Source organism: Drosophila pseudoobscura, chromosome 4, assembly GCF_009870125.1.
Source record: "Drosophila pseudoobscura strain MV-25-SWS-2005 chromosome 4, UCI_Dpse_MV25, whole genome shotgun sequence".
Taxonomy (NCBI): Eukaryota; Metazoa; Arthropoda; class Insecta; order Diptera; family Drosophilidae; genus Drosophila; species Drosophila pseudoobscura.
In genome coordinates this window covers 8477949-8497001 of record NC_046681.1, presented here as the reverse complement: position 1 = coordinate 8497001, position 19053 = coordinate 8477949, and the positions used below count along the sequence as shown (strand labels likewise).

At 39.9% G+C, this 19053-nt stretch overlaps 4 protein-coding genes across 6 annotated transcripts; 1 reads left to right on the top strand and 3 right to left on the bottom strand.

Annotated features, from left to right (window-relative positions):
- Window positions 1-6668: 6668 nt before the first annotated feature.
- LOC117184102 (hepatoma-derived growth factor-related protein 2-like) lies at window positions 6669-8279 on the top strand. The gene is made up of 3 exons (XM_033380283.1): window positions 6669-7139; window positions 7199-7974; window positions 8034-8279. Exons 1-2 carry the CDS (start codon window positions 6765-6767, stop codon window positions 7952-7954), a joined length of 1131 nt encoding a protein of 376 aa, XP_033236174.1. The 5' UTR covers window positions 6669-6764; the 3' UTR covers window positions 7955-7974; window positions 8034-8279.
- A 598-nt stretch (window positions 8280-8877) lies between these two features.
- Window positions 8878-15400, bottom strand: LOC117183188 (glutamic acid-rich protein-like). 2 transcript variants are annotated; one of them, XM_033380286.1, is made up of 4 exons: window positions 15244-15400; window positions 9712-9867; window positions 9530-9640; window positions 8878-9456 (listed from the first exon to the last, which is right to left on the bottom strand). In XM_033380286.1, exons 2-4 carry the CDS (start codon window positions 9856-9858, stop codon window positions 8962-8964), a joined length of 753 nt encoding a protein of 250 aa, XP_033236177.1. In that variant the 5' UTR covers window positions 9859-9867; window positions 15244-15400; the 3' UTR covers window positions 8878-8961. The 2 variants fall into 2 exon arrangements, with proteins under 2 accessions (XP_033236177.1, XP_033236176.1); XM_033380285.1 differs by having other exon boundaries at window positions 9518-9640; window positions 15244-15307.
- LOC6902487 (uncharacterized) lies at window positions 10421-12590 on the bottom strand. Its single transcript, XM_033380284.1, has 3 exons — window positions 12120-12590; window positions 11285-12060; window positions 10421-11225 (listed from the first exon to the last, which is right to left on the bottom strand). The coding sequence occupies exons 1-2, from the start codon at window positions 12273-12275 to the stop codon at window positions 11305-11307; spliced, it is 912 nt and encodes a 303-aa protein (XP_033236175.1). The 5' UTR covers window positions 12276-12590; the 3' UTR covers window positions 10421-11225; window positions 11285-11304.
- LOC6902488 (glutamic acid-rich protein-like) lies at window positions 14254-15258 on the bottom strand. Of its 2 annotated transcripts, none has more exons than XM_002132997.3 (3): window positions 15088-15258; window positions 14894-15016; window positions 14254-14832 (listed from the first exon to the last, which is right to left on the bottom strand). In XM_002132997.3, the coding sequence occupies exons 1-3, from the start codon at window positions 15232-15234 to the stop codon at window positions 14338-14340; spliced, it is 765 nt and encodes a 254-aa protein (XP_002133033.3). In that variant the 5' UTR covers window positions 15235-15258; the 3' UTR covers window positions 14254-14337. The 2 variants fall into 2 exon arrangements, with proteins under 2 accessions (XP_002133033.3, XP_015036561.2); XM_015181075.2 differs by having other exon boundaries at window positions 14906-15016.
- Window positions 15401-19053: the final 3653 nt, after the last annotated feature.

Genomic DNA, 19053 nt, shown 5'->3' with positions numbered 1-19053 from the left:
ATATATATATAAGGATGATGTAAAAGCTGAACAAAATCCTGATTAAAATTGTGTGCTTGAATCACAATTTGCATTCCCCGGAAAATCTGTTGGCTGCTGGTTGTGTCTATATTGGCTGCTTCAGAAAGGCGAGCACCGGTCATTGATGAGCCATGGTTTTCGTACTCCCCCCAGGTGACAGCTAATGTCTGTGATGTCTTGCCCCACTTTATGGTCCAGCCAACGCTATACTTTGGTCATTTCATATGGCATACTCAACGGCTTCTACTAGAAAAGCTCAGGGAAAAACAACTACGCTATTATGGATTGTATGTATCTTTAACATACTAGTGTTAGTAGAACATCATTGTGAAGAAAAATGTGACATCATTGTGACAGTCGGAAATGTCCCTAACTCTCCAAGTGCAGCTATGAAACTGAAAACACTCAAAATAGCAGACATATTTATTGAGCATGTGACTTGCGACGTTTTGCTAAGTTTATATCCATCGAAATTGGACTCTTAAAGCGTAAAAAAATTAATAAAAAACAATTGCTAATAATAAAGCCATAGTAATCAAATGGATACAATGATTTGCCTTATTACAACAAGCTAATTTATTTGTAAATGTATGCTGGATTTTGAAACACTTCACACAAGTGGGTAAACATAATTGGATTTTACTCAAACAAATTAAATTTATATTTCCATTTGTGAAGTGCTGGCGTTGGCAATTTATACCAATCGAATTTTAGTTTAATGTATGTATATTTTTCAAGTAAATATATTTGACATTTTAATACATTTAATACATTAAGCTTTTTAAGGGTATGAATCCCTTTTTTCCCTCCTTACATTCACGTTAAAACAAAACAAATCATTTCCATTTTATAGGCGCACATTTTTCAATTAAATAGAATATCAAAATGAATGATATAAAATGTTTTTATTGACTTTAAATGATATTCCGGAAGCGTGGTTGGTGAAAAGGAAGCCATAAAGATTGACTATTTCGTACTGATTGAAATCCATTTGGTAAACTAAGCCATAAAAATGCAAATTAATATTTCTTTAGCCATAAAAAGCTAACCAAGCTGAGTGAAGGACTTTGGAATAATCTATTTCCTATAAAATGAGGTTTCCCCATTCCAAAGTCGCAACAAAAATGATGAAGAAAATATAAAAACTGTAAATAAAATGTACATTTTAATAATCCTCTTGAACAGCTGCAGAACGGCAAAATTCCGTCATTTCTTTAGAATCCTTTGCACAAGGCGACAGCCCTTAAGAGATTGCAAAAGTTTTCCTTGTTCTTATTTTATTTTTTCCTCAACCACAAACGACGGAAACTTGAAAGGGTGCTTGTTTTTTATGTTTTAACACGTAAATGTCTGTCAGAGGGCAACAGTTCTTTCCCAAATAGTTTTTTTAGTAGTTTCCACGACTTTTCTCCCACACTTTGAATCATTCAAGTGCCTGTTAACTTTGCTTAAATTCCACCCCAACGCAATAATATTTAAATTTACGCTCCAACACCATGGCCCACTACGTTTAGCCAAGGGTAATAACTCATCATTGAATCGTAATCCTCTGGCATAATGTTTTGATTGGACGGCCAGCAACAGTCGACTGCACAGACATGTCAAATGCCCGACTCAATTTGCCGACCTCTTGGCCCTGGCCACAGACACTAACAAACCACATACCCAAACAGAATATTGTCAACCGGACATTTACAAATTTGCGGCCAACAGAACACTGTACACTTCTCATCCTGTCTCGCACTAATTGATTTAATTTATGCGAGTGGTCACCCAGCTGCATAGCTTCAAATACCTATGTATATATTCCTACTACATGTGCATATATGTACATGTATGTACATTCTCTGATTTTCTGAGGCCCTATAATTAAATTTGAAAATAACTCTAAGCTTATAATATGCTTAACCCATAACACAGTCTTTTCTAGTTTAAGTATTGGAGGAAGTTTGAACTAAAATAAACTGAAAGGAAAAGAATATGAGAACTGCTGAAAAGGAACCAGATTTTCTTTTTATGTCTATGAAAATTCGTATAAATGCAATTTCGATGAGAAGTACCAAGGCTTAGAATATTCTATATTCTATATACTATAAGTAAATGCTATATAAATATCATTAAGTCAAAGGATTAAAGTTTATTTAAAATACTGACTCTATAAGGTATAAAATATAATCATCATTAAGGTTAAAGATTTGTTCTTCCAAAGAATCCTTTAATCCCACCACTTGCCGCTAGTATGCCCTTATTAAATGGGAACTAAGTTTGGATGGAAAATTTGTTGAGTGCGCCGCTTTTATTTTAATGGAAAGTTGTTCTTTTGACACACGACAACCGCATTTAAGTCTTCATCGCTTGACACTTAATTAAAGCTGCAACAAAGTGAGAGCGATGAGGCAGCCAAAATTTTATTTTCATTTTAGGCAATTGGCAATTTCAAGCAGAGCTCGTATAAAGTTGTGAGCAAGGCATGTGTTGGGAATAGGCAAGGGCCTACTCTCTGGAGATGTGGCTGTCGCTATTGCAAGGCAGAGGTAATTTAATTTTCCTTTCACACACACACACACACACACAGTGACTTATTAAATTTCAGTGCCTGCCACATAAGTGGTCTTCCCACTTAGTTGCACTCTGAGGGCAATGAAAAAGTTTCGCCTAGAAAATGTGGCCGGGCTCGTCAATGTCTCGCAGGAAGGCTGCTGCGTGTCTGTCAGAGTCATTACCAGTTGGGTTTCTCAGGGCTGCCATACCCGTACGTACATCAAACTAAGGAAAGATGGCGGGAGGGTGACACATTTTAGCAGTCAAAACACTTATGCACTTTGTCGGGGATAGTAATTTGCGCATAATTTCAATTAAAAACTTGACGATACAATGACTTAATTGTGGCCTAGTTGGTCTGCTCTTGAGGCGAAATTGGATTGGGTTGAGAGGATTTCTAAAAATCCGACCATTCCATCCCATCCCATCCTTTCAGCAACATGTTAAACCCAGCATTTTGATGAGTAGGAGGGAATTTATTAAAAATTACCGAATATTTGATGCACTCTTAACACTCTTATTATTAGGTTCCGTACAATGTAGGATCGTAGAATGTAACATATGTTCCCGACATCTGGCCCTGGGTGAATGGAAAACTGTCATTTCCTTTATGCCAAAGACTAGAACTACAAATGTACACGTAAAACGCCCAAAGCAATGTCGAAAATAAAAACAATAATTGATTTGAAATCCAACCGATAAAACTGCAACAAAAGTAAGGCAAAATGAAAGCAAACAAGTTGTTGGAACAACGGATAAAATCAAATGGAAAATGGAAAAAAATGTGGACAAATAAAACCGCGATTCAACTCAATTGCACGAGGAAAAAGACTGCGAGGGTGAAAGAGAACAAAAAACAATAAGAAAGCGAATCTGGCAAAAATAAATAAAATCTAAAATTTACCATAAAACCAACACCCAAACCATGTTGCTCCAAAAATGTAGATAAGCGTGGAAAACACAACAACAAATTGATGTACAGTCCCTTTTTGGAAACATCATTTCAGAGACTTTTGTATTACGATTATAAGGAGATTATTTCTAATTCTTTATAGTGTGTATCAGCATTTATCTTTATTTCGAAAACTATTTTTTGCTTATTTTTGCTCAACTTTTTCGTGTGTATAGCTTTCTTTGTAACTTGTCTTATTAAAGATGATTCTATATACAAAATCGAATCCAAATTGGATGGCCAACCATCCAGTTACGTTTTTGGTCATTTGGTCCACTCTTCCGTACTCTTCTCAAGAAGAAGAAGCTGTAATTTGCTGGGCGGACTTGAGTGGTGGCAGCCGCATTGCCATCATAATAATTTAGAGTTGAACTGATAATCTTTGACAGGCGAAAGTGTACTTAGCTGGCAACACCACACCCTGTCCCAGCTATTTTTTGGTTTTCCCGCACCAAAAATGTTCCTCGGCATTCGTTCAACTCAAGCAGAACCGACGAAATGCTGCCGATTGACAATCAGCAACAGCCTTAACAAAAGTTTAGTTTATTGTCAGTTTTATGCTAATCGATTTTGAGAGTCTGGCAACAGCTGCTTCAGCAATGGAAACTTGAAAATAATCTTTTTAAATATTTCTTTTCAGGAGGGTAGTAAAATAAAGATACACACTAAGTTTTAAGATTCAAGGATAAATTCGTATAATTTTTTCACAGCTGTTTCCAAACGAGCTTCCCATACTTCCTCCGAATCCTTTTATTTGTCAAGTCAATTATGTCAATGTGTAACATATGCAATGATTATATGTTTTATGGTCATATGTTATTCAGATTAGCCGCAAAAGTCTGCCGTCAGGTGGCCGTCAGCCCCATATGTTGTCTTCCAATCATAAAGTATTACGCAATGTGCCACATCCGCTTTAAGGTTGAAGCGAACCTACATAGGTGCTTGTGGTGATGGTGACCCAAATTGGGTGAATTTCAGTGAGCTTTCGGCTGTCAGGGCAAATGAAATTGGATCAAAAGAGCAGTGCCGTCAATTGCCCACCTGCCCACCGCCTTCTGCTGGCGGCGTTGATTGCGAATCTTCAAGTGGGCCCCCGACAACTGACAAGACATGAGAGGCAACTCCAAAAATGGGAAAACCTGGGAAAACACGAAGAAGCCTGGCAAACACGCAGGGAGCTAACAGAAAATTGGATTTTATGCTTATTTACATTGCCGGCAGCCAGCAGGTGGGCCGCCACCAGCACCACCGAAAAAAGAGGTGCAAAATGTGAATATATCTCCCATATATGTATGTGTATCGCATAAAATATACATATAGAAGTACATATGTATCCATACTTATAAAGGAAAGTCCAACAAAGTTGGCAAATTTCCGCTAGCGGATGTGGATATGGATCAGCTCCATTTAAGCCAACTGTTGCTGGTTATATGCTGTGAAATTTATACGACTATGTACATTGATTATTTTTTCATTGAAAGTGTGGCTTTTTTTTTAAATAGCAAGCTGTTGCTACTCCTGTTGGCGCTGATCCGTTAAAATATATGGTAATTGGAATACATTTTGAAAAATATGTATACCGAAAAACTCCTTAAAGGTACAGCTTGAAAAGGAAACTATGGAAATCCAAAAATTTCAATTAAATAAATTGTTTGTCATCATTCCAGAAACACTCCATTTGTTGCTGACAAATTTAGCAGATTTTATCGATCCAAGAATAACGAATGTTGAGTCATTTCGAAGGTCCCCTCCACGGGTAAACTTATTTATCTTGGACATAGAAATTTATACACTTTTATTGAGCTCAGAATAAATAGATGCCCATGGCATAAATAGAAAGTTGCTGCTGGGCGTGGGAACTTCAATCCAGATGAAAGCCAACGTATTGTCGCCAGGTGACAACCACATCCATCGCCCACTCATGTGAGCTCCGAACGTGAGCCCCAAACATGACACCATTTTGTGTAGTTTCTGATGAGCTAAAAGTCTCGCGGTCAGCGGGACCTCACAGCCAAAAGAATATGACGGGAAAATACTAGGGAAATGGTTTCCCCAAACTGAATTTTCTACTAGCTCATGGGGGTAATTGGAAAAGTAAGCTACTATCCAGACATGCAGGTCGGAATAATACTGGAATCTTGAGTTGGCAAACTGGGTAAATCTATTCAAGGCTGCGGTAACAATGGAATAATAATATTGATTAACTGATATTTCGAAATGTTCATACAATTCTCACTTCCAAAGTGGAACTTATGTACCCTTTTGTTCAAAGTGACCGCCACGATAATGCGATATCGATTCCTAACAACACTGTGCAACCCTGCTGCTCAGAAGCGTATATCGATGGAAAAGTCTCTCTAAAAAAGCGTCACTCTCTCGTATGTTCCTCGTGAACTGTGATTATAGTAATTATTTTTGTATTCTGCCACATAATAAAAGACATTGAACACTTCTCACCTTTAAAGGCTTTAAAGATATAAGACAAACATGACCTGACATAAGTGTTTTCGAGATTTGTTTACAAAATTTTAAAATTCTACGTATTATACAATAGCCAAGATATATTGCATTAGGAAAAAAATCGATTTTCATTTTCGTTCGACGGTTCCTGGTGCGGGCGCGCTGGTTAATTATCAATATAGCACAGCACTCTATAACCTCTGACCGCGGCCATGTTGCATACACCAGTCTACGGATAGAAAAATCACTATTACAAAAGAGCGAAACCAATTTTGAAATTTTGTTTCATTCCCACTGATAGAATATTTTGGCTTTAAAATGTGTAATTTTGCATACATAACCACTGTATTGAATTATATTTATGTTAGCATTAGGGGACAAGCAACCCCCGGCTCACTCGCCTCGCTCGCTCGCGCCAATATGAGTAAAATATAGTGATAATAAGAAAAAAGATCCGATCGGATCGGATCAGAAAAAACAATATATTTATTTATTCATTATTTTCGCTCTTAAAACAATTATTTTAACAAAATACTTGGTCCTTAGGGAACACGGCTATATACATAAATGTTTGTTATTACATAAATTTAAATGGAAGCTTTTAATTTTCCAATCCCATATCTTCCCGTATCACAGATAAATACTTGGGAACTCCGATGAATTGCGATAGTGGTAATGAAACGATAATTTCTTGACAGCCGGAAATGTTATCTGAACATTTTTTTTCTCTCTTGGAAATTGTGACGAACAGAGCGAAACGTGTGCAAATTTAATTAATATTTCATCAAAAATGGCAAATGAAAATACTTGCAAATCGTTCAACATTGGCGATCTGGTATTTGCCAAAGTCAAAGGTTACATACCATGGCCGGCAGTGGTTAGCAATGAGGTGAACTCAAAAAAGCAGTACACTGTGCTTTTTTATGGCACGAGAGAGACTGGCTACAGACAAATTCAAGACCTCTTGCCGTACGCCGAAAACAAGGAAAAGTACTCCACTAAAGAGTACATGAAGCGAGCCGGCTTCCGCAAGGCAATGATTGAAATTAATAAAGTGGCTGAAGAGAAGGCCAATGGCCCAAAACATGTGGACGAAGAAACCGAACAGCAGCTAAAGACAACTGCAGCCGTTACTTCCTTCCAAGAGCCATCTCGCCCAGCAAACGTAAGTAAATCAGTTGAAGAAGACAATCCAAAATACAATACAAAATGATTTCTACACAGAATGAAGAAAATAACATGGTGTTGGTGTACTTGCCATATGGCAAGGTCTTTGGCATCAACATCAACCACAACAAGCCGGAGAGTTTTGAAAATGCCGCTGCGGAGCAGTCATGGATAAATGAGTCACGCAAAGAGGCCAAAGTACAGAAGGAGCAGATGTTGTCTGGACAACTCGATCCCAAATCGCTTCCAGGACGCATTATCGTTGAGCCTTCGCCCAATGAGACAGGCAGGAAGGAGGAACGGAAACTAATGAAGGATATCCTCAAACTTGAGAATGCTCTAACTATAGAGCGGGATTTCTTTGACCTATGTGCGAAGATCAGACAATGCTTGCCGCTGCGGCAAGCCCATGTGACTAAATGTCTAAAGAACCTGGGTCGATTAAAAAAATTGGAGTTGACCAAGGTAATGTTGCTGCGGCATCCAGAGAGTGTGGATACGCTGCGCAAGCTTCAAGGATATGTTGGCAATTTGAAAAAATGGAAGATGCCCCGTTCCGACAAGATTAAGTTTGAGGCACAGGCCAAAATCATTCGTCAAGAGGCCACGATCATATACGCGCGCTTCCCAAAGCTGTTCGACTCAGCTGAGACTAAAGACTTTTGGCAAGAGTACTGCAAGGAGGTCAAAATTTTCAAGGAAACCACTAAAAAGGTGAATTCAAGTATACGCGTCGCATTGGACGAGCGCATGTACAACAACCTCATTAAAGCCGGACAAGAAAATACTCCAGCGCCCGCTGAAACCCAATAAAACCAACTATACTGTTAAAGGTAAAAACATCAAATAAATTAATAACGAATATTTTCTTAAATTCATTTCTTTTGTATAGTACCCAGCATTTGTAGTTCTGCGCAATTCAGCTACAGCTCAAGAAGACGACACCACCGTGGACAAAGTTTTACTGCAAAATTTATAGAATTAAAACTACATACACAATGTATTACACATGCATATCAAGTTCCTTATGTGACGTAGCTTAGACTATTGTAGAGGCATCTTCTTCCAGAAGAACTAGTTGACCCTACATACAAATTACAATGTATTTCGTTAACAATGAATAAAACTATAGATGGTACATGCTCGCATTAAAATCTATCTGGGTCTGGTTTGTCTCACGCCTAATGTTTCGAGCTGTGACTTTCTTGAGTTTTGAGTTTGAGTTGAGTTTCCGCATCCTATCCAAAGAAATTGTCTTCAATTATTTTTGCATGCTAATTGACACACGGATTTATCCTCGAAAGAGAGCAGATGTGGTGAAGTCGTCACAATATTAGTAAATTCAACTTGGGTGAGAAAATGGCAAGCAAGCAGTTTAAACATTTGTAGGAATTTTCGAGCAATCGAGCACCCACATAGACAGGCGCAGGAGTTTGAGCCTTCCATTACCGTGGCAGGCCAAAGATTTACTAACTTATGTTCGTCCAAGCTATTCCAGCTTGTGTCGGCGCTGCCTACCTCGGAAGCGGCCACCACCAGCACTAAATAGTGAATGGAAGGATTGAGTAGTACAGCCAGCAGAACACCAAATACAATGCCATCCTCAGTGCCGGCGTTTTGGTGTGGGCTGGAAGCATTAGATTCGCGAGTTCTCGGCCAAAATCCATGGCTGATGGATTCCCATTTTGCATCTCCAGTCATCTGCAGAACCCCCCTTCACTCCTCAAGAATTTGGATTAAGTCACATATCCCTATAATTATATATTTTACTTGAAATCTGAATTGGCAGCATAGTTAATCAGAGATCCAACACTAGCTAATTATATGACGGGGCCATCAGACAGGTTGTCATCCTCTTCGCTGTAGTCTTCGCCATTGTCGAAATAGCTATTGCCATAGTCGTTCTCGTCATCCATTTCATGGTCTAGTGCGGCCTCAGGATCGTCCATTTCGTCGTCCTGTTCCATATCAGATTCCTTCTCGGCATCATCTTGCTCACTCTCAGCATCGTCTTGCTCTTTCTCGGCGTCGTCTCGCTCTTTCTCGGCGTCGTCTCGCTCTTTCTCGGCGTCGTCTCGCTCTTTCTCGGCGTCGTCTCGCTCTTTCTCGGCGTCGTCTTGCTCATGCTCGTCGCCTGTCTTCAATTCCGTCTGTTCTAGAACTTTCAGACTTTCTTCAATGTTGGTCTTCTTGGCCAGCCACTTGGGTTGCGGATCCTCGCCATGTCGCTTGGTATTCGACATGTTTAGTTCCTTGGGCATGGTTTTGTAGTTGAACTCGGGCAGCTTTTTCACTTTCGCTTGCCCCAGAGCTTTCTGCAAGTATACGCGGGGAACTAATTATTTGCCCATTACACAAACTTACAAGATTAATTACCTCTCGACCGACCTTTTGCTCTGAATTTTCCTGGCTCTCTGAAACAATGTAATACGGCGAGTCCCGCATGCGATTCAAAAACTTTGCCTTCCACATCAGCTGATAGGCCTCTGCGGCTGTTGTCTGCCAGAGATATATAGTCAAGTCAAGTAAATTATTAATTCTGAGTGGGCTCTTTCGTAGATTCATCATACCTCGACTGCAATGGGCTTTTTCATCACCGGCGGAAATGTTGTCTGCACCGCTGACTGTACAGGGGGGAGGTTTTTCACATAGCCAAGCGCCGCCAATTGATCGACCGTAAGAGTGCCAGTCTTTCCTTGACGTCCACGTCCTGCCATTGCTCAAATTTTTTGCTTGCTCAAATTACATTGCCTTTGTCTTTTTAAAGAAATTACACTTTAAATTGTGTTTGCCTATTTCAACTCACTGCATATTTCACTAGGCAACACTTTTTTTTTCAGAGGTAGTCCTTTTATTTCAGATAGCTTAGTTAATATCCAGTCCTTTATTTTCATTCAATACAATAGCCAAGATATACTATTGCATTAGGAAAAAAATCGATTTTCATTTTCGTTCGACGGTTCCTGGTGCGGGCGCGCTGGTTAATTATCAATATAGCACAGCACTCTATAACCTCTGACCGCGGCCATGTTGCATACACCAGTCTACGGATAGAAAAATCACTATTACAAAAGAGCGAAACCAATTTTGAAATTTTGTTTCATTCCCACTGATAGAATATTTTGGCTTTAAAATGTGTAATTTTGCATACATAACCACTGTATTGAATTATTTATAATTAGGGGCATTGAGCATTAGGGGAAAAGCAACCCCCGGCTCACTCGCCTCGCGCCAATATGAGTAAAATATAGAGATAATAAGAAAAAAGATTCGATCGGATCGGATCAGAAAAAACCATATATTTATTTATTCATTATTTTCGCTCTTAAAACAATTATTTTAACAAAATACTTGGTCCTTAGGGAACACGGCTATATACATAAATGTTTGTTATTACATAAATTTAAATGGAAGCTTTTAATTTTCCGCATCACAGATAAATACTTGGGAATTCCGATAGTGGTAATGAAACAATAATTTCTTGACAGCCGGAAATATTATCTGAACACTTTCTTTCCTCTCTTGGAAATTGTGACGAACAGAGCGAAACGTGTGCAAATTTAATTAATATTTCATCAAAAATGGCAAATGAAAATACTTGCAAATCGTTCAAAATTGGCGATCTGGTATTTGCCAAAGTCAACGGTTACATACCATGGCCGGCAGTGATTAGCAATGAGGTGAACTCAAAAAAAGCAGTACACTGTGCTTTTTTATGGCACGAGAGAGACTGGCTACAGACAAATTCAAGACCTCTTGCCGTACGCCGAAAACAAGGAAAAGTACTCCACTAAAGAGTACATGAAGCGAGCCGGCTTCCGTAAGGCTATGATTCAAATTAATGAAGTGGCTGAAGAGAAGGCCAATGGCCCAAAACATGTGGACGAAGAAACCGAACAGCAGCTAAAGACAACTGCAGCCGTTACTTCCTTCCAAGAGCCATCTCGCCCAGCAAACGTAAGTAAATAAGTTCAAGAAGACAATCCAAAATACAACTCTATAAATTTTGCAGTAAAACATTGTCCACGGTGGTGTCGTCTTCTTGAGCTGTAGCTGAATTGTGCAGAACTACAAATGCTGGGTACTATACAAAAGAAATGAATTTAAGAAAATATTCGTTATTAATTTATTTGATGTTTTTACCTTTAACAGTATAGTTGGTTTTATTGGGTTTCAGCGGGCGCTGGAGTATTTTCTTGTCCGGCTTTAATGAGGTTGTTGTACATGCGCTCGTCCAATGCGACGCGTATACTTGAATTCACCTTTTTAGTGGTTTCCTTGAAAATTTTGACCTCCTTGCAGTACTCTTGCCAAAAGTCTTTAGTCTCAGCTGAGTCGAACAGCTTTGGGAAGCGCGCGTATATGATCGTGGCCTCTTGACGAATGATTTTGGCCTGTGCCTCAAACTTAATCTTGTCGGAACGGGGCATCTTCCATTTTTTCAAATTGCCAACATATCCTTGAAGCTTGCGCAGCGTATCCACACTCTCTGGATGCCGCAGCAACATTACCTTGGTCAACTCCAATTTTTTTAATCGACCCAGGTTCTTTAGACATTTAGTCACATGGGCTTGCCGCAGCGGCAAGCATTGTCTGATCTTCGCACATAGGTCAAAGAAATCCCGCTCTATAGTTAGAGCATTCTCAAGTTTGAGGATATCCTTCATTAGTTTCCGTTCCTCCTTCCTGCCTGTCTCATTGGGCGAAGGCTCAACGATAATGCGTCCTGGAAGCGATTTGGGATCGAGTTGTCCAGACAACATCTGCTCCTTCTGTACTTTGGCCTCTTTGCGTGACTCATTTATCCATGACTGCTCCGCAGCGGCATTTTCAAAACTCTCCGGCTTGTTGTGGTTGATGTTGATGCCAAAGACCTTGCCATATGGCAAGTACACCAACACCATGTTATTTTCTTCATTCTGTGTAGAAATCATTTTGTATTGTATTTTGGATTGTCTTCTTCAACTGATTTACTTACGTTTGCTGGGCGAGATGGCTCTTGGAAGGAAGTAACGGCTGCAGTTGTCTTTAGCTGCTGTTCGGTTTCTTCGTCCACATGTTTTGGGCCATTGGCCTTCTCTTCAGCCACTTTATTAATTTCAATCATTGCCTTGCGGAAGCCGGCTCGCTTCATGTACTCTTTAGTGGAGTACTTTTCCTTGTTTTCGGCGTACGGCAAGAGGTCTTGAATTTGTCTGTAGCCAGTCTCTCTCGTGCCATAAAAAAGCACAGTGTACTGCTTTTTTTGAGTTCACCTCATTGCTAATCACTGCCGGCCATGGTATGTAACCGTTGACTTTGGCAAATACCAGATCGCCAATGTTGAACGATTTGCAAGTATTTTCATTTGCCATTTTTGATGAAATATTAATTAAATTTGCACACGTTTCGCTCTGTTCGTCACAATTTCCAAGAGAGAAAAAAAATGTTCAGATAACATTTCCGGCTGTCAAGAAATTATCGTTTCATTACCACTATCGCAATTCATCGGAGTTCCCAAGTATTTATCTGTGATACGGGAAGATGTGGGATTGGAAAATTAAAAGCTTCCATTTAAATTTATGTAATAACAAACATTTATGTATATAGCCGTGTTCCCTAAGGACCAAGTATTTTGTTAAAATAATTGTTTTAAGAGCGAAAATAATGAATAAATAAATATATGGTTTTTTCTGATCCGATCCGATCGGATCTTTTTTCTTATTATCACTATATTTTACTCATATTGGCGCGAGCGAGCGAGGCGAGTGAGCCGGGGGTTGCTTGTCCCCTAATGCTAACATAAATATAATTCAATACAGTGGTTATGTATGCAAAATTACACATTTTAAAGCCAAAATATTCTATCAGTGGGAATGAAACAAAATTTCAAAATTGGTTTCGCTCTTTTGTAATAGTGATTTTTCTATCCGTAGACTGGTGTATGCCACATGGCCGCGGTCAGAGGTTATAGAGTGTTGGGCTATATTGATAATTAACCAGCGCGCACGCACCAGGAACCGTCGAACGAAAATGAAAATGCAATTTTTTTCCTAATGCAATATATCTTGGCTATTGTATAATACGTAGAATTTTAAAATTTTGTATACAAATCTCGAAAACACTTATGTCAGGTCATGTTTGTCTTATATCTTTAAAGCCTTTAAAGGTGAGAAGTGTTCAATGTCTTTTATTATGTGGCACAATACAAAAATAATTACTATAATCACAGTTCACGAGGAACATACGAGAGAGTGACGCTTTTTTAGAGAGACTTTTCCAAAGAGACTGAGATAGAAGAACATCGATATACGCTTCTGAGCAGCAGGGTTGCACAGTATTGTTAGGAATCGATAGCGCATAATCGTGGCGGTCACTTTGAACAAAAAGGTACATAATTATATATAAAACAATACACTCGACTTCACCGAACTTAATAATGGTTCCTTTCATGGTTTGACTTTGACACTTCTAAATTAAAGCGGCTATAGGGAGGGTCTATGGCGTTCTCCCCTGGGAGAAAAATGAAAAATGAATGAAAATGAAGGACTGGTCACTGGATGTTAACTAAGCTACATACATATGTGAAAAAAGCACTACCTCTAAAAAAAACAATAAAAAAACCAGTGTTGCCTAGTGAAATATACAGTGAGTTGAAATAGGCAAACACAATTTAAAGTGTAATTGCTTTAAAAAGACAAAGGCAATGTAATTTGAGCAAGCAAGAAATTTGAGCAATGGCAGGACGTGGAGAAAATGGCAAGCAAGCAGTTTAAACATTTGTAGGAATTTTCGAGCAATCGAGCACCCACATAGACAGGCGCAGGAGTTTGAGCCTTCCATTACCGTGGCAGGCCAAAGATTTACTAACTTATGTTCGTCCAAGCTATTCCAGCTTGTGTCGGCGCTGCCTACCTCGGAAGCGGCCACCACCAGCACTAAATAGTGAATGGAAGGATTGAGTAGTACAGCCAGCAGAACACCAAATACAATGCCATCCTCAGTGCCGGCGTTTTGGTGTGGGCTGGAAGCATTAGATTCGCGAGTTCTCGGCCAAAATCCATGGCTGATGGATTCCCATTTTGCATCTCCAGTCATCTGCAGAACCCCCCTTCACTCCTCAAGAATTTGGATTAAGTCACATATCCCTATAATTATATATTTTACTTGAAATCTGAATTGGCAGCATAGTTAATCAGAGATCCAACACTAGCTAATTATATGACGGGGCCATCAGACAGGTTGTCATCCTCTTCGCTGTAGTCTTCGCCATTGTCGAAATAGCTATTGCCATAGTCGTTCTCGTCATCCATTTCATGGTCTAGTGCGGCCTCAGGATCGTCCATTTCGTCGTCCTGTTCCATATCAGATTCCTTCTCGGCATCATCTTGCTCACTCTCAGCATCGTCTTGCTCTTTCTCGGCGTCGTCTCGCTCTTTCTCGGCGTCGTCTCGCTCTTTCTCGGCGTCGTCTCGCTCTTTCTCGGCGTCGTCTCGCTCTTTCTCGGCGTCGTCTTGCTCATGCTCGTCGCCTGTCTTCAATTCCGTCTGTTCTAGAACTTTCAGACTTTCTTCAATGTTGGTCTTCTTGGTTAGCAACTTGGGTTGCGGATCCTCGCCATGTCGCTTGGTATTCGACATGTTTAGTTCCTTGGGCATGGTTTTGTAGTTGAACTCGGGCAGCTTTTTCACCTTCGCTTGCCCCAGAGCTTTCTGCAAGTATACGCGGGGAACTAATTATTTGCCCATTACACAAACTTACAAGATTAATTACCTCTCGACCGACCTTTTGCTCTGAATTTTCCTGGCTCTCTGAAACAATGTAATACGGCGAGTCCCGCATGCGATTCAAAAACTTTGCCTTCCACATCAGCTGATAGGCCTCTGCGGCTGTTGTCTGCCAGAGATATATAGTCAAGTCAAGTAAATTATTAATTCTGAGTGGGCTCTTTCGTAGATTCATCATACCTCGACTGCAATGGGCTTTTTCATCACCGGCGGAAATGTTGTCTGCACCGCTGACTGTACAGGGGGGAGGTTTTTCACATAGCCAAGCGCCGCCAATTGATCGACCGTAAGAGTGCCAGTCTTTCCTTGACGTCCACGTCCTGCCATTGCTCAAATTATTAGCGCAAAATTTATTCAGAAACTTTCGCACGCTTTTTTCACTTTAAAATGTGGCAGCGCTACCACCTCGTCGCAAAACAATATGCCAGAAACAGACAATCGCAAAAACATATGTTTGTCAGGGTTGTCATTCAACTGATTCAAATTTGTTGCTTGCGAAGCGGAGAGTTGCCAAATGCAATAGTTCTTTTTGGTAACTTTTGTAAAAAAATATCTGTCTTGATCTCTAATGAAAAAAATAAAATAAGCGAAGATCAACATTTCAGAAAATGTGAAAAAAGTGTTCGAATAATGAAATCTCTAGAAATCTAGACTTTAAAGCACTCTTTAACAAACATGTACAAATTATTTATTGCGATTTCTATTATTCTACTGAATAAAGAAGAGTATATAAAAAATAAACATTACAGGGAATTTCCATTGTGCTTTGGGCAAGCACCAGATACATATCAAAAGGAATATTGTATTATTCCATTCACTAAGATATTGGTTGGTCGTCGAGGTCGATGGCTGTTAGTGGGCGCCAGGCCCACATTTTGCAATGAACCTCGATCCGCATGTACATACATTGGAGAAATGTTTGGAGTGTCCGGCTATGGTTATGGCCGGCTTCCTATTTCACCATTCATTAATAAAGTGAGAACTTATTAGTGGCGCAAACTCCATATTTGAAAAACAATTAACTAACTGCATGCAAGAACTGTGATAAAAAGATAATACAAACAATAGCCTAACTGATAAGAATATGAGTGCAGCATGTATGTACATATGTACATATGTTATTAAGAGCGAAAGCTATTTGCAGCTGCGTCGTCCGATCCAACCGAGGCGCAAGTGGTGATGGCAATCGAAGAGAGGGGGAGAGGCTGTGCGGGCTCGTTAGATGGTGCGAGCGACAAAAGCATTTAACGCCCTCTCTATCATTGGATCGTACATGCACGAGGCCGTGCCGAGTAAAGACAAATGCAAGAACTACATACATACATATGTACATACATATATGCTTCTTTATTCGCAGGGCCTCTTTGAATATTTGATAATTCGCTTTTAAAAGCTGTTCATTGACGTAGACAACAGCTTCCGAGTCGAAACCAAAGAACTGCAAGCTCAGTTGTTGCTCTCGCGCCGGTAAACCGCAATCTTTCTGAGAAGCTTGATCTTTTCGTAGCGTCCGCGTACACTTATAACGGGATCAACTTTCATAAAAATGTGAATAATTGTTTTTTTTTTTTTGTAATTCGGTGTTTTAATGAGAATGTGCTGAAAAACAAAACTTCTTTTTTGTCGTATCGTTTGCCTTTCCACTAATATTACGCGAAAAAACCACTCATGATAAATTAAAGGGTTTTTAATAGAAAGTCATTGAAAAAGCACTTAAATCTTTACCAAAAGCCAGTAAATCCAATGCCTGGCACAACACCTGGTGAGTGACAGTACTTCAGGACTGCCCAAAAACAATGGTAAAACGAGTGTGGGAAAGCTTTTTATAGAACTTCCACTGCAGTTGAATTTTCGCAAAGAATTTGTTGCCTGTGTAAAAGAAATCTGAATCGATGCTAAAGTTAATAAATGATTGAAATATTTTAGCAGTTATCTCTAAAGATGAAAGATTAGCTTACAAGAAATAATCAAAGTTTAGAGAATACATATTATTTTCGATTTATTCCCACAACATCGTTTAGTAATGATTTTAGAAATTTATTTTTCTAACTATTCCGTGGAAAATAGCTAAAGTGAACAGTTTTTACATGTACTGTACTTACATGAATTCTGTGGAAGTACAAATTAAGTAAAAGACTGACTACTAAAAAACTAATTGATTCAAAAACACCTGTTTTTTTTATAATTTCACACTTTGGTTATCTCTAATTAAATCACTTCCCTGACTTTTCCTCTGCAAACTGATGTCGCTAATTGAAACAAATGAATTAATGAAGGCAATAAAACAACCAACTTTGGCTCGAATTGTTTCATAAACCAACATAGTGGTTGCTCCTCGAGGCCCCCTGTCTTCTCTTACGACAATTCATTTTCGCTCTGATGCCTTCCACACCAGACCAGACCGAACCAGGGGCAGGACCACACCAAACTCGACCAGAATCAGTACCAGGACCAAAGCCAAACTTAACTGCTTCCCCCCGGGCTCTTGGGTCCTGCCATCCGACCCGTCTGCCCCGACAGCCCAGTCTGCCTCCTGTTGTGAGCCATAAGGAGCACAGCTGGAAGCTTTTCACAGTTTGCCTTAGTTTTCTTTTCGGTTTTTGTTTTATTATTATTTTTGTTTTTATTTTGCGTAATTAAAAGCAATTTAGTGTGCCGCCGCCACTTTACGACAAGCACATGGCACACTTGTTGGCGGAGGATAGGGCCGAGAGCTGTCAGTCTTGGCCCTTGGCATCGTCGAATGAAATTATTCCTACATTCGGTAGAGTATGTTTTAGTAAATCAAGCTATTTTCCGAATAACAAATATGTTCAGTAATAAGTATAATTTTAAAAGTGAAATATTCATAGACAAAAGCATATTAATTCACGGCCGTCCCATAAAACAATCTGACAAAGTGTTGTACATTTTGATAGGCGCTTGCAAAATGCCAGAGTTTTGACAGTTTTATGCATTTGATTTAAATGGAAAGACAGTCGGATGGAACTTCACAGACACTGCAAAGACTGGAAGACCTTATCAACTCTGTGCCTGAAATTGCATCTGCTAGACTATGCAACGATATGAGAATTCAATTTAACTGATTTGCAAGTGTGCAGATGAAATGTCCATTGTGCCTTGGGTCTCCGGAGGCTAACCTTTGGATAAAACCACACACACGCGAAGCTCTAGAGGCTTGGCCAGGGTAAATAGAAGGGGCCTGCCCTACCTGCACTTGCACCCAGCCAAATGGTTGCAATAAGTCATTGACGTGCGGTTTATTTCGTCCTAGTATTTGCTGCAATATTCATCCCCAGCTACAATTCCCGTATCTACCTCCTATCGTTGCTCCAGTTCCAGTTCCAACTCCGACTCCCATTCCTACTCTCATCTGCGATTCCTGCGGCACTTTAACAATGCGTACAAGTCTCGCACAGTTTCCCAAGGAGAGATTAATTAAAAAAAGGCTGCAGCTCTGAATCGCCCAACTATTAAAAATGCATATTCCCATGGCGGGGGGAAAAGGAGGGCATCCTAACCAGACAACAGGCGACGCTTAACCATTGTCTAAGCACTGCAAGCAAAATGTCAGGAAACGGCAGCAGAAAGCATTTGCAATGGCAACAGAATGACGCCCCGAGTGTTCACAGCAATTCATTGGACTCCGACGAGGGGGCGACAAAGACAAAAGAAATGGGCGGAAAAAAAACAAGAGAAACGAATACCCGACCCATGGAGAATACTCTTACGGAATGATTTTTTGCTTCAAATATTTTTAAAGTTGAGTCGAGACCCATAAACTATGTAATGTCAACGGTGGGGTCCTTTACAGCTGGATGGATGGATTCGGAGTCAGCAGGGGCCTGCGGTCAGAGTCTGGCCCGTATCTGCCCCTTGGCTTTTATTGGATTGCAGTTGTGGCCACAGTTATTTACGCTCTTCTAGCCGATGGGACTTGGCCACACTGTGTAAATATGTGGGAGAGATGACCATCTCCCAGGACCATCTCACCTGTCACCCATCCCCACTAGCAACTTCTGGTGCCGCAGGGCCACTACAGCAATTTCACAGTAGTTGATTGAAGATACCACTCAGGGTCCTCATGATTCAACATTGATGTTCTGTTTGGGGCAGGTAAATATTCGTATAACGGCAAGTGCTCCG